Consider the following 14,884-nt stretch of genomic DNA (forward strand, 5'->3'; position numbering starts at 1 on the left):
ATTCTTTTTTTTTTTTTTTTAGCAATCAGGGTTAAGTAACTTGCTCAAGGTTACACGGCCAGTTATTTCTGGGTGTGGTGCTGAGTGTCCAAGCCCGGGATTCGATCTCCAGGTCGTCCCAACACTGGAGCCAGTGCTCTTACTCGCTGAGCCACCTGGCCGCCCCTAAGCAATTGGGGTTAAGTAACTTGCTCAAGGTTACATGGCCAGGTGTTTCTGGGTGGGTGCTAAGTGTCTGAGCCCAGGATTCGATCTCCAGGTCTTCTCAACACTGGAGCTGGTGCTCTTACTTGCTGTGCTACCTGGCCGCCCCTATTATATCTATTCTAAAGGAATTAGATTCTTGAAGGCTGAGCAATTTTCCATGGACTGATCGGTGATTTTAACTTTTCGTTTAGTTTTAATTTTGCTTATTGGATTAAAATGCCGAGGCCCCTCATTATAGAGAACTTACACATTGTGCCATATGTTTACTGACTGTGGTGTTTTTTGTTTGTTTGGGTAGATTGAGTTTTTTTACTTTTTTTTTTTTTTGGAGGGAGGAGGGCAGAGCAATTGGGGTTAAGTGACTTGCTGGCTAGTGTTAAGTGTCTGAGGCTGGATTTGAACTCAGGTCCTCCTGACTCCAGGGCCGGTGCTCTATTCACTGCGCCATCCAGCCGCCCCTGTGGTGTTTTTGAAGATAACTCCATGTTGGATGATTCATGTGGGAGCCAGAGCATGAGACTGGATCATGTTTCTCCGCATTTCATTTTCTCTCGCCCCTGCCCATGACTCACTTGTGTGTTTCCTCTCATTCTGTGCCGGGAAGCTTCTCTGCCGTGCTCTAAGTCTGCCGTTTTCATGTGGCTGCACCCTCCTCAAGGTATTCTTTCCATTCCTCAGATTTGCACGAGTTACTGCTTGAACTGCATTGGTCCTGGGCACGCAGCATGGGGCATCAGCTGCTGCTCTGGCGGGCGCAAGGCCACCCACAATTAGGCAAGTCGGCAGGTGCAAGTGTGCAGAGCGGGGCTCTTCCTGGGCATAGGGAGGGCTCAGCAGCTTCATCTGGAGGCTGAGAAGGCTCCAAGCGGCCACACCCAGGCATGTACGCTGCACCCAGACTGGTGTGAGGCTGTGATGGGAGGCAGAAGGCCGACAGCAGAGACATTCTAAGCCAGATCAGAGTTTCCTAATAAAGAAAAGATGAATCAACTGGTTATTTTTCTTCCACCACCACCTACTAAGTTTAATGAGTATCTTTTCTTATGAATGAGCACCATTTCTTATTTCTCTCAGGGTCTCAAAGAGATGAGAAATTATAGGAAATTATAAGAAATTATATAATTTCCTTTTTTTTCCTCCTTTTTTTCCCCTTTTTGGAAGGGGAAGGCAGGGCAATTGGTGTTAAGTGACTTGCCCAAGGTCACATGGCTAATAAGTGTTACGTGTCTTAGGCCAGTTTTTGAACTCGGGTCCTCCTGACTCCAGAGCCAACACTCTATTCACCTAGTCACCCCACCCCATTTTTTTGCCTTTCTTGAAAGGTTCTATGATTAGAGTAGTTGTTTATTATATTAAAGGATTTGGATTATGGATTGAGAGCTAGAAGGGGCCTTAGAGGTCAGCCAGACCAATCCCTTTACTTTGTAGCTGGGGAAGCCTGGAAATCATCGATGATCACACAGGTGACAAGTGGCTTTCTACAGAGCCAGTCTGCTGCCCAGATCAGTGGGTCCAGATGAAGTGACTGAGGCCCACAGACAGCATGTGACAGCTGAGTTTGGAAACTCCAGAGTCCCAGCTCCAGTCCTGGTGCCTTTGTCATTGCCTCAGGCTGCCTTCCCCTCCCTTTCTGCATGTCCCCCTGCAGCTCCCCTCTGCCCACTCATGTCTTAATCCCCAAAGTCATATGGGCTGCAAGGTGACTGCTCCTTCCAGAAATCCCCTTTTTCCAGTTCGCTAGGGTCTCAGGCAGGTTAGAAAAAACAGTTTTTATTGAAAGCCTTTCACAGTGAGTGACCGATGTGGAGGGATAGGCTCTATCTCCTCCCCAGAACAGCTTAAACAGATGTTTGCTGACCTGAGTACCTGGTGGTGTCATTTCAGAGGGGTGAAAGTGACAGGCGCACCCTTAGGCACACAGGAGGTCCCCAGGGGGATGCTGCAGCCCCACCCCGGACTCTGTGGGCCATCACATACTGGCAGCATTCATGCCTAAGGCTGAACAGTGTTTATAAGTTAGAGAAGCAGTCTTTTAAATTATTTGGTTTTGCTTACAGACTTCTTTTTATTTTTATTTTTTAAAGCAATTGGGGTTAAGTAACTTGCTCAAGGTTACATGGCCAGGTGTTTCTGGGTGGGTGTTAAGTGTCTGAGCCCGGGATTCGATCTCCAGGTCTTCTCAACACTGGAGCCGGTGCTCTTACTCGCTGTGCTACCTGGCCGCCTCTACAGACTTCTTTTTAAAAATGATTCCACACGGATGGATAGGTGTGGAGTTGTGTGCAGGTGACTGACCTCTCTCTAGCTAAGATCTATCCCACCCTTCACTTAAACAGAAGAGTAGATGGGCCAATAAAACCAAGTGGTTCCCTCCCCATACTTACAGGGAGCACTCCCCATACTTACAGGGAGCAAACCCTCTGACCATAAACCTGGGTTTTTGGAAATAATTCAGGGTGGGACCCGTATAACAGGACTGCCCTGTAGAGTAGACCAGAGTGCCACTTCATCCCCATTATTCAGAGAATCCTGCCAAGGCCTGGTCATTTTGCTTAAAGGACTCTGTCCATGGAGTTCTCTGTCAGTAGTTCCTCCCTCCCAAGGACAGGCTAAAATACTTTAGAGAACATTGGAGAGAGTGATTCCAAAGCCATGCCTCTCCCGAGCCAGGGGTTTTGGGGATCAATGTTCCTCTCTGCCCTTTGCAGCCCACATTCCCTGGTGTTCGATGATTTCCTTCCCATGACATTCTATATCTTCACAGATAGGCACTCATGGGGCCTTTTCCACCTTATAGAGATACATTGATACATAAATTTCAGAGAAATAGAATGCAGCACTGGTTCCAGAAAATGTTAGAGGCTTAGATGCAAGAATCAGCTAGAATTCAATGTTCTTTCATGCTATCTTTGGAGTCCCCCTCCCAATACATTTTGGTGCAATTGTAATGATAATTGTAATCGGGCCTCTATTTTAAAGCCTATTCAGGATTTCTTATGATAATTTCTCTTGTTCCTTGGTTCATTCTTTGATACTTTTCCATTGTAACAATTCTTTGGCACCAAATTAGGTTTTAAGAGACAATAATTGCCATTATACCTTATTATTCCCCTGAGGGTGATTGGAGCAGCAGATTTGGGTGTCATTAAATACCTACCGTTTGTTCTGAACACTAGGGATGCCATGAAAAACAGTCTCTGCCTAAGGGCGCCAAAGCTCTCCTACACGATATGACAGGTAAATCAAGAGGTATAGGCTAAGGAAAATGGTGGAGGGAGAGGACCCCGACTGGGGAGGTAGGTGGAGAGAATCAAGGAAGGTTTCCCACAGTGCTCTTGGAGATGGAGAAAGGAGCATGTGCATCCATCCACAAATGTGACATCTGAATGCACGGAGGCAGGGGATAGACAAGAGCACTGAGGACATCCAGAAAGGTGTTTGGGATCCCAAGTGTGGATTCTGCTAAAGCCTCCAGGAGAGTTTTCGGCAGAGGAATGACCGGGTCAGATCTATCTATACTTTGGACAAGGTATTTTGGCAGCTGGATTGGCATGTGGACTGAGAGCTGGGAGATCAGTCAGAAGACTCTGATGGTGGCCCAGGTGAGAGGCAACGAGGCCCTGACCTAGGAGGCGCAGACTGTGGGAATGGAGAGGAGAGACTGAATGAGAGACATGCAGTAGAAGCAGCGAAGCCACTTTGGAAGAAAAACTCAGGGTTCCTGCTCATTCGCCATGTCTCCTAGAAACTAATTACCTAAATCCAGGTAGCTTTACTGAGAGAGGCCCAGTGGGATCTCTCTGACCCAAGCCCTTTTCTACTTATAATTTATAGGGCTCAGGAGATAAGAACAAACTCTACTGAAAGCAAAACAAAGATCAGTTGTATAGTTTTTATTTCTTTAAATCGGGCAGCAGCAAATTAAAATGTTGTCCTGAATAGTCATTACCCTAAAACTCTTCCTTCTGGGTGAAGGTAGAGAGATGCATACTGCGTTAATCAAAGAAGGCTCCCACCTTATCCAGTGGTCCCTAATACTTACTAAGACGTTATTTATCTATTAAAATACTCTTCAGGGCAGGCTAGGTGGCACAGTGAATAGAGCACCAGCCCTGGAGTCAGGAGGACCTGAATTCAAATCCAGCCTCAGACACTTGACACACTTACTAGCCCTGTGACTTTGGGCAAGTCACTTAACCCCAATTGCCCCCCAAAAAGCAAAAAAAAAACAACTTCACTTTTCTAACTGTGCATATATGAGGTTGAATTTTATTTATGTACTTCAACCAGAAAAACTTATTGCCACAAATTGAATACAGAAGCAGATATGAGAATACAGTTTTCTTTTATTAAACCAGACATTAAAGAAATGTGCAAAAATTTAAAATGATACCACTTTACTCACAATTTTTTGAAAATGTAGTTATGTTTCATAACAATATTTTATTTACATTAACATATAATTGCTTTATTACTGTTTCAAATCAACTATTTTAAAATTTTATTCATTTTTAATAGTAAATAATAGCATTTTTTATGCATATAGTAAATGTAGGTAAATATAACTCAAATAAACAAAGCTCTTTGAGGAGACTTGACAGGGTAAAGAGATCCTGAAGAATTCCAGCTTCACAAGCACAAAGGGAGACCTGGGGCTGCTCAGTGCCCCCACCTTGTGCAGCTGGCTGATGGGGGGGGGGAGAGCAGTGAGGGGCAGGGGTAATCAGCTATAACTGTGAGCTGTGGGCCTGGAAAGTAGTGCTGCTCTAAAGAGAAAAAAGGGCTACAGCTTTCTCCCTCTTCCTTGAGTTGGGAGTGGAGGGGCATCTGCAGCGAACAGGCCTCCATCTCTGGGAGACTGCCCTGTGCCGTGCTTCCAGTCTCAGGACCTGAGGGGGAGCCAAACTTTCGTTTCCTCTTCTCCAGGATCCCATGGGAGTTGTTCTTTCTTCTCGGACCCAAGGCTCACTTTTGTAGCTGCTTGTTTGCTTCCACACACAAGCTCCACATGACAGTGGCAAGGGAGAGTCTGGGAATCATGAATTCCACAGGAAATCCCAAGTCACCTTTAAATCATATGAAAGCCAGAGGAGAGCTTTATTCCTCCTCATTTTTGCCCTCCTGGTCTTATCCAGCAGTTTATCGATAAAGACTTGGTTCCAGACAAGTGTGAAACCCTGGAACCTGAACTTAGTAACCCCCCTCCCTGCAGTGAAGGGGAAGTAAGGAACATAACAGACAGGAAAGGCCAAGGGCTACTTTAAGAGAGAAGAAACAGAAGAGTCACCTTCTTAGGCCCCAAACGAAAGTCTGATCATGGAATATATGCTTCCCTCCGGAGAACAGCAGAAGCAGGACAGCACGAGGGTGGCCTTTGTAGCACAGAATTTCAGTTGTTACTTTTAATTTTCCTGTCTTAGGGATGGATAAAGCATAATGTTCTAATCATTGCATATGAAGATAAGATCAGTCAGCATTATCAAGTTTTAAGATGCATGTCGTCGAACTTTTGAGTCTAAATGTTTTCTCTTCTCTGAGCTAAAGCTTAATGAAGTCCATCTCCCCTTCCCCTTCTCCTCTCTAGTCCCTGTGCCCACTGTCTCTGCTCTCCCCCTTTCCCAGCTCCATTTCTCCTCCTCTTTGCTTTCTCCTCCTTACCTCCCTCTTACTCTCCACCCCCCACCCCACCATGCACAAATCAGCCCCTTTTCACATGGTTACAAAGACTGATCTGTGCCTGTGTTGTAATATTAGCTTGTTTATATATTTGTTCCTGAGTTTGAGGAAAGCTCAAAGCTAATAGTCTAATAGATTTTTATAAGTCAGTTTTTTGTCCTTAGTCCAGTAGTGGGTGGGTTTGACTTAATTCTTTAGCATTGAGATGAGGATTGAGGAGGCCTTTGGCTTGGTGCCCTTACTCCTTGGATTATCTGACCAGTCTGGGTTACAAATCCCCTTGCAGACCTTGGTCCCCAGATGGAATAAGAGGCTTCTCATTTTAGATGGGAAGACTGAAGCCTGGAACAAGGGAGAATGACCCTCCAAAAAATGGCATTTTAGAGGAATTTAACACAGGATGTCAAATTCAAACACACTGATTTGTAGAACAGTAGATTTGTGGTGTGTTATGGGGCAGGGGTGGGGGTGGCATTCTCTCTAAAAAGCAGACCAGGGAGATCAGAGCATGGGGTCTGTGGATGGCTGTGCCTCTGCTGGAGGCCTAGGGAGATCTTCGTGCTCCCCCTCATGGCCTGCCTGCTTCCAGATTCCTCCTGCAGTACGTCTGCTTCCTTTTCCTTGGCCTAGTTTTGTGTGATCACATCCTGAAAGAGGAGGCTTTCAGCGGTCAGCCCTTGGGACTCGCCACACAGTCCTGAAGACGCTACAAAGACCACGAAAGCTCTTCTGGGCAGCGCCATCTGTGCCCGATAGCACTTGGACTGAAACACGGTTTTTCTTTGTTTTCATCCAGGCATCGACAAGGAGAATGTGGAACTCTCCCCCACCACAGGGCACTCCAGCAGTGGGAGGACCCGCCACGGCTCCGCCAGCCAAGTCCAGAAGCAGAGGAGCGCGGGCAGCTTCAAACGGCATAGCATTAAGAAGATTGTGTGAGGCCGCCTCCCTTCCTCTTTAAAAAACAAAAGCAACCACCACCGCTGCCACGGTCCCCCACACTGACTCGCTATCAGCTGCCACCGGCCCTCCCTGCCCCCCCCCCAGACTGATTTGCCATCAGCTGCCATCCTCCCATACTGACCATCAACTGCCACTGCCCCCCAGACTGACCATCAGCCATTCCTGCCATTCCCCCTCCCCCAGACTGACCCTTGACTTCCGCCACACATGGACTGGCCCTGAGCCATGGGCTCCTAGGCCTCCTGCTATGACGCTGCACCTCTCTCATCATCCACATGGCCAGACGATCAATTTTTGAAACAGTCGCCGAGCTCGATGCTGCCTTTTTTTTTCTTTTGTTTCTTTTCCCACTTGGGGCTGGCCTGGCAGGTCTGAGTCAGTGTTTCAGAGTGACTTCAGAAGGCGGTCTGGGAAGTAGGGAGAAGGAGCCTCCCCACAGGGAGATGAGCATCTCTGTCCGCGGCCTTGCCTTGCTTCCCTTTCTCGTTTGTGGCACAGAGTAAAGGGTTGGGCACACTCTGGGAGAAATGACATCTGTAGCCCCTTCAGTCTCCCTTTCAGCTGTGGGCTTTTTGTGACAATGTGAGCTGGAGGAATCCCGGGCTGAGAGCTTTGGGGACTCCCCACTGGAAGCTAGAATCCTAAAAGGTACTCTTTGGAGATGTCGCATTTCACAGAACATTGGTCAGAAATGGCCATGTGGAGCTTCAGCAATAATCCAGGGGTGAAGCGTGAGGGCGGCTCTCGTGCCATTACCAAAGCCGGAGCTTTGCCAATTGAGGGCCTGCCCGGCTGTCCAGACCAGTCACCTGTTCCCCCACGTATCTCTTTTCTAAACCATGGATATACTAAAAGCCCAGCTTGTGAGCACTGACAATTCATCAACTGGTGGGGATTACGCTTTTCCTTTCTTCCCTTTGCTTTCAAAATAACTTCAGGCAGGGTCACTGGGGATGGAGGAAGCCAGCGTGGCCAGAGAGGTCATATTCTTCTAGGTCTCTGGTTTGACCAAGCATTCTTGGAGCCTAGACAGATTTAGTTCCCTTGAGTCAAATGAAACGGTACTTAATTTTGAAATATCTAGCACTCTCCTTTTTATTTTGTCGAATACAAATTCCTAGTAGCTGCATATTGTCAGATATTTTCACAGTAAGAAGTGTTGCCGAATTTGTTGGGCCTTTAAAAAAAAAAAAAGAATCATACTGGTCAAACCCTTAGGTTTAATGAGATAAAATTGTCTTTAATCACTGTGAAAAGACTAGCAACCCTGCAGCAAAGTAACCAATGGGGAAACCTCGAGATGCTGACGGGTTTGGTTGGAGCGCCAGTGTTTCATCTGTGATATGATCCAGGGAATGACTACCAGACAGGTGGAGAGGCCTTGGAGCTCAGTGGGCAGGGTCTGGATGTGCATATGGAGGGTAAACTGTACTACAAGAGAGACATTCAGCTCCTGGCCCCTGCTTTCCATTCAATTAGAGGTAAATACATTATCAGTGACTTTGAAGAAAACAAGTGTCAGGGGAAGGGAGTTTCCTATATTACTGTTTCATTAGTGGATTTCAGTAAACTAAATTCCACAGCTAAATTAATAAAGAATGGTACAATTAAGTGTTCAGATTTTAATAATACACATAATCCACATTTATTCACACAGTAACAATGTAATATGTTAATGTAAATAAATTGCCTTTTGTTATATTCAGAAATAACTTAATTTTTTAAATTTGTTTACAGTCCTGGGGAAAAAAAAGATAAACACAAACTTAATATGCAAATGGTTTGCCAAAATCTAAAAAACAAAAAAAACAACAAAAAAAACCTTAGTATTAATAATTTTCTTGACATAGGTTTCTTGGGAAAAGTTGAAGACTTGTGCAATTAACCAAACTTAAAAAAAAAAAATCTCAATTCTCTAAATGCTGCAGTAGAATTGTAATGGTCCCAGTGCTCCTGAGCCCGTGAGGATGCCACGAGGACAGAACCAACCTTAGGAGTCGAGCAGGAAGCTGTGCCAAGGACAACATTGCCATCAGTTTGTAGTCTTGGTTCTCTCAAAGCCCATCCTCAGATCCAGTGACGCTGGTCCAGTACTTGTCTCACTTCTCAGCTTCTGGAATATCAGTTATGATGAGCCTTCGGTCATTTCGATTCCATCTTTTTTTCTTTAATCCTTTTTGTTTGTTTGTTTGATGAATACAGTGATGGGGAATTAGGGGATTTGTTAACCACTTCTTTTGAAATAGAAAAACCAAACCATTTCTTAAGGTCATTTTTACTACTGAAAATGATGACTTTCAATCCATTCAACTTTTCCATGAGCAGATTTTCCAAGGCCTGAAGAAACCACGCCCCTTGCCTCCCAGTAGGATTCATTTGGATTGGTTACCTCATGCAATGATCAACGTGGCACAAATCAAAATTGTTTGCCCCTCTTCTGAAACATAGAAAATCCACCTTCCTGACATACTAGTATATCCTGGGAGATTTAAACCATGGAGGCTGGAAATGGCCATTCCTGGCAAACCTTCGCTTTTTTTTTTTTTTAAGAAAATTTGAGTTTTCAAACAGAGCGAACATGAATGGTCCGTAATTTTGTCTTGCATCAATCACCTTCCCTCCACAATCTAGGCTATGTTTTTGTACCAGACACTAGGATCTGAATATCCCAATGTTAGAGCATGCTACCTGTCATCTATCATTTGTGGGGGTTTTTCTTGCCCTTTTTTTTAAGAGGGGAAAAAAGACAGTAAATCAGTCATTTCCGTCATGCATAATCTGTCTCTTAAACCAATGGCTCAGTTCTCATGTGCATGCTCCTATTTTCCATAAATGAGAAATATTTCACTTGGTTTAGGGACTGAGCTTTTGTGAATTCCCACCAGGGCTCAATTCCTAACTGATCTGTAGGTTTTAGGGCTTTTCTATTTTTATCCGAGAGGTTTGGTTTTGTTTTTATGGGTTTTTTTTTTTAACTCTTCCACCGATGTAATGAAGCATGTCCTATTCAATGTTATGCAACAGACTTACCACCAAAAAGTCACTCTTAGTGTCAGCCACAACCTTTTTTTTAATGCAGTATATTCACCTGTAAATAGTTTTTGTGTAAAATTTGACAGAAAAGTATATTTACTACAGTGTAAATACATGTGACAATATATTGTTTTATTTTGCTTTTTTTGTAAAGCAGTTAGTTGCTGTACATGGATAACACAGATTTGAGCCTTCGTGTTAGTATTGTTAACTCCTTGCAATTTCATTTAAAAGAAAATGCTGTGTACTATAAGATCACCTTGTTGTATAATAACTTCCTCTTCTCTCCATTGGGGCCTAAATTCTGACAATGTCTCCTCATCTACAATCCTGTTAATAACTGCAGACGAGTCTACATCAGCAGGAAGACGGCTGCTGAAACCAAATCGATAATTCTAGGTCAAATTGTAGAAATCACACTTTCAGATCATGATTGTTCTCTACCGTCATGTTTCTCCTCATGTATGTAATTCCCCTCTTTTTTGAAGTAAAATGTAAATTCAACCTGCTTGGACCTGTGGGAAGTTAGTTTATTTCTTGAAGTGCCTGTCCATAAGATGCCTGATGACAACTTTGTGTTGGTCTGTCTTAAGGAACAATAAAGAAATGTCTTTTAAGGAAATGCATTTTGGGGACAGGTAGGTGGGGTCATGGCTAGAGCGTTGGGCCTGAGGTTAGGAAGTCTCATGTTTCTGAGTTCCAAATCTGGCCTCAGACATTTACTAGTGGGATGACCCTGAGCCGGTCACTTCGCTCTGTTTGCCTCAATTTCCTCATCTGTCAAATGAACTGGAGAAGGGAATGGTAAATCACTCCAGTATCTTTGCCAAGAAAACCCCAAATGGGGTCACAAACTGTTGGATGCAACTGAAACAACTAGAGACAATGTTTTGTTTCCTGAAATGCAACCATCATGCTTACAGAGTTTCTCTAGGACTGAGAGTAAAATTGTTTTACTCTGATAGACTAAAACCATCCTGGACTATTATCCTGCTAAAGGGTAATAAAGGTTTATTCCCACAAGAAGAGAGATGAGTGTTCTATTCTCCAGAGGAAGTAAACCCTCTTGTCACTGCTTAAATTCCAGCTGTTCCCTGCAGAATCTAGCTTTGGAAAAGAATTTCCTCCCAGAGAAAAGATCAAATGATGCAGCATAAATCAATTATTGCTACAAATTGTCAGCAATGAGAAATGTGTCCTGGCCTTTGCCCTTTGCTTCTGCCTTGGAGGAAAGTTCATTCTTCCTTTTGAGGCTTACTCCCCCACCCATGTCTGTCCCTAGCTGTCTTCTCCAGGCTTCACCCCATCAGTTGTTCTCTTCCAAAATCTCTTAATCCCCGTTGGTTCCTTGCTCTGTACCAGAAAACCTGCCCTCAAGGAGTTTCCATTCTACTAGGAGAAAAGAATATATTGACAAGTAAATATAAAATACATATTTAGGGTCTCTTGGTATCTTTAAAGAAAAAAGCAAAACCTGCCTTCAGGTCAGCTCCCCTGTTGAACCACCATCCTGCGCCTCCCCTTTTCACTGGGAGATTTCTCCCAAAACATTCGTAAAGGCACCATTTTCTCATACTCCCTCCTTAACCTCCTCCTGTGTCCTTCAGTTTATAGAAACCACATTCTGCAAAGCCAAATCTACTGTCTTTTTCATTCCTAATTCTCCTTGACTGCTCAGCAGAACTGGATGTTGTTAAACACAAGTACCTTATTGAAACTTTCTCCATCTTGTTTCAGTGCCCCATGGTCCAGATTCTCCTCATTCTCAGACCACTTCTCCGTCTCCTTCAAAATTATATTCAGGTGCTGCTAGGTGGTGCAGGGAATAGAGCACTGGCCCTGGAAGCAGGAGGACCTGAGTTCAAATCCGGCTTCAGACACTTGGCACACTAGCTGTGTGACCTTGGGCAAGTCACAACCCCAATTGCCTTGCCTTCCCCCCTCCAAAAAAAAAAAAATAAAAAATCTCTTATCTCCTGCCCCCCCCCCCCAGTATGGGTAAGTCCCAAGGCTCAGAAATCAGCTCTTCTGTTGCTTTCTCTTGGAAGGTGATGGTTTTGTATTCTCATAGCTCCAAATGTACTTTTCTAGCCCAGAACTTATTCCTGAGATTCAGTATTGAATCGTCTGCTTACTGGACTCCACCTAGGTAGCTACTGTCATCATGCATAAGCCTACCACCCCTGTCCATGCCTCAACTAGTTTCCCGTCCTAATTTCCTTACTTTTTTGTCAGAGATATTTTCTTATGCTCCTTCTAATATGTTCAGCCACAAAAATCTATCTGTGTTTAATGCCTTCATGCCTTTCATTCGCCCTTTCTTTGTCAACCTCACTGACATTGCCCCAGTGCAGACTTTCATCCCCTCCCCTAAAGGGGACGAAGATTGCAATACATGAACAATCTAACTTAAACCCATCCCTGTTTGTCTCCTTGGGATCGACCCTGATTATCGCCACCTAAAACGCTGCTTTGACTCATCTTGTTACTTCCTTGTTCAGTCACCTTCATAGCCCCCCTGGGCTATAGGATAAAGTCCCAGCTCCTCAGCCTCACAATTTGGCCCTATCTCCCAGTGCAGTCCCCTATAAAAGACCCTCCACTCCTCCCTCCTGTAAAGTGTCTTAATAAAGTCTTCCTGGGATGTTCTTGTCCATATTCTGGCTCACTATTTTTATGAGTGGCTTTAAAGATGGCCTCCAGGTAGAAAGCATGCTTATCAACTCTCCAGGTCATGTGAAATTGGAAGGGTTTTTTTTTTTTTAGCACATCGATAAACTGGATCAGAATCTAAAAACTGTCGATCATGACAAGTTAGGACAATAGATCGAATATAATAACAAAATTTAATAGGAAAAAAAATCCCAACCTCTATATTTTGGTTCAAAAAATCAATAACACAGCTAGCAGATGGAGGAAGTATGGTGAGACAATTGTTGATTGTTTTGTCTGGACCCTTGACATGAGACAGCCAAGGACAACATTAGGTATTGGGGTAGCACTAATAGTTTTAGGGTCCATAACAAAAAGTGATTCTACTGTATTCTGCCCCTCCTTAAATGACACATCTCTAATGTTACATTGAACTCTGATCATACCAACTTAAAATATGCCAAAAGGAGGGCAAATCAATATGGTGAGACAGTTGAAAACCATGCCGTATGAGGATCGAGGGACATTTAAACCTGGAGAGAAAAAAAAAGACTAATGCATCCAGGATGATTTTCTTCAAGTTTTAGGAAGCTTTTCTGTTCTTAATACTCCACATTGCTCCCTCCCCCCTAGACAAAACTAGAAGGCAGGGGGAATGAAGGGGGGGAAACTTCCTTATCATAAGAGTTCTCCAAAAGTGCAATGGGCTGACTCTAAGGGAGTCATACTGAGGTTGGATGACCATTTGTTTAGAAGGGAGAAGGGGAGAAGCAGAAGGATCTCTGCCCAGATGCCTTTTAGACTAAATTACTTCTGAGGTACCTTACAACTCAAATTGTCAAAGTTCTTCACACTGTCTCCTCCCCCTGCTAGGTCTACCTTCACAATATTTAAAATGTTTTTACTTAAGAGGCCATCTTCTTTGACCCATCTCTGAACAAGAATTCTCTCTACAGTGTTCTCTTTGCTTCAAGACCTCCAGGGGCTGGGGTGTGGCAATACCTCCAGAGGCAGCCCATCCATTTGGGAGTTTTCTCTTATGTTCCTCCATGCCTGAATTTGTTCCCTTGCAACTTGTCCTGTGGGACCAAGTGGAAAAATTTAAACTACCTCAAGATCTGCTGCCATGGCTCCTCCCTTCCAAACTCACCTCTCCCCCACTTCCTTTTCTCCAAGCTAAATGACCCCATTTTCTCCAACAAATCTGATTTCAGGGCCCTTCCCCATCCTGGTTGTGTTTTCTAGACTGACTCCCTCCAGCTTATCATTACCCCTCCTAACATGGAAAATCCAGACTGGGACACAAAACCTCAGATATGGCCTTAAACTAGGGCAGAACATAGCAGGACTATCACTGCTTCTCCCACAATCATGGCTGGCCTTTTTGACATCCATGAGTGTTGACTCATTGAACTTAGAATCCACTGAAACTTCCCAGACCGTTTTCAGATCTCTTCATGCTTCTCTCACTTCCCTGCCCCACACCATCATTTTAAATGATGAAGCTAGCTTATCCAACCCAAGAGTAAAATCTGTCTATTAAAATTCATCTCACATTTGGCCTAGTTTTCGTTGACTGGACATCTGTGACCATTCAATCCTCCTAACTTTTATAGCTCTGTCCATGGTACTCAGCACCTTCATTTGCTATTGGATGGCACATTTTTTCTCCTTGGAGGTAGAGAAAGGGAAGGGAAAAAGAATAAGCATTTGCATTGTACCTACATGTGCCAGGCACAGTGCTAAGAGCTTTTTTTTTTTTTACATTTAATAACAAAAGCCAACATTTATGCAGCACCTATTACATTCCAGGAATTGTGCTAAACACTTTACAAATATCTCATTTGATCCTCACAACCATCCTGTGATATAGGTACAGTTATTATCCCCATTGTACAGTTGCAGAAACTGAGGCAAAAAGAAGTTAAGTGACCTGCCCAGGGTCAAACAGCTGGTAAGTGTATAAGGCCAGATTTGAACTCAGGTCTTCCTAACTTCAGGCCAAATGTTCTATGTGCTTCACTTCCTCAATGCCTAGAAAGGTAAGTGCTTTGGGGGAATGAAGGTGGGGGGGGGGGAGCGTCTAAATTCTTTATTTTTATCACCCTTAGCACCCAACTATGCTCTTGTGCAGAATAAGCCTTCAAACACTTGAAAAGGAGGAAATCCTCCAAGTTCATGGCAAATAAGCATTTGGGTCATGTTTATGACCTGAAAGAGAATTGGATATTTTTCTCCAAAAGCCACTCATACTAGAAATTTCTAGTTTTCAAGAGACAAGCACCATCCAAAGGGAATCACTACTTAAATGAGAATTATGCCAACAAAATCTTAACACTCAAGGAGGGGACTC

General features: G+C 44.0%; 1 protein-coding gene across 11 annotated transcripts in view; it reads left to right on the plus strand.

Moving 5' to 3' along the window:
- Positions 1-10,388, plus strand: part of NF1 (neurofibromin 1) — a 252,402-nt gene extending 242,014 nt beyond the window's left edge. For all 11 annotated transcript variants that reach the window (XM_069089859.1, XM_069089863.1, XM_069089862.1 and 8 more), the window contains one exon: positions 6,680-10,388. In XM_069089859.1, coding sequence (XP_068945960.1) covers positions 6,680-6,822 — 143 coding nt within the window. In that variant the 3' untranslated portion in view covers positions 6,823-10,388. The remainder of the gene's footprint in view (positions 1-6,679) is intronic.
- Positions 10,389-14,884: the final 4,496 nt, after the last annotated feature.

Source organism: Petaurus breviceps, unplaced genomic scaffold (assembly GCF_028583685.1).
Source record: "Petaurus breviceps papuanus isolate PSGF00001 unplaced genomic scaffold, PetGlider_PUasm1.0 186, whole genome shotgun sequence".
NCBI lineage: Eukaryota > Metazoa > Chordata > Mammalia > Diprotodontia > Petauridae > Petaurus > Petaurus breviceps.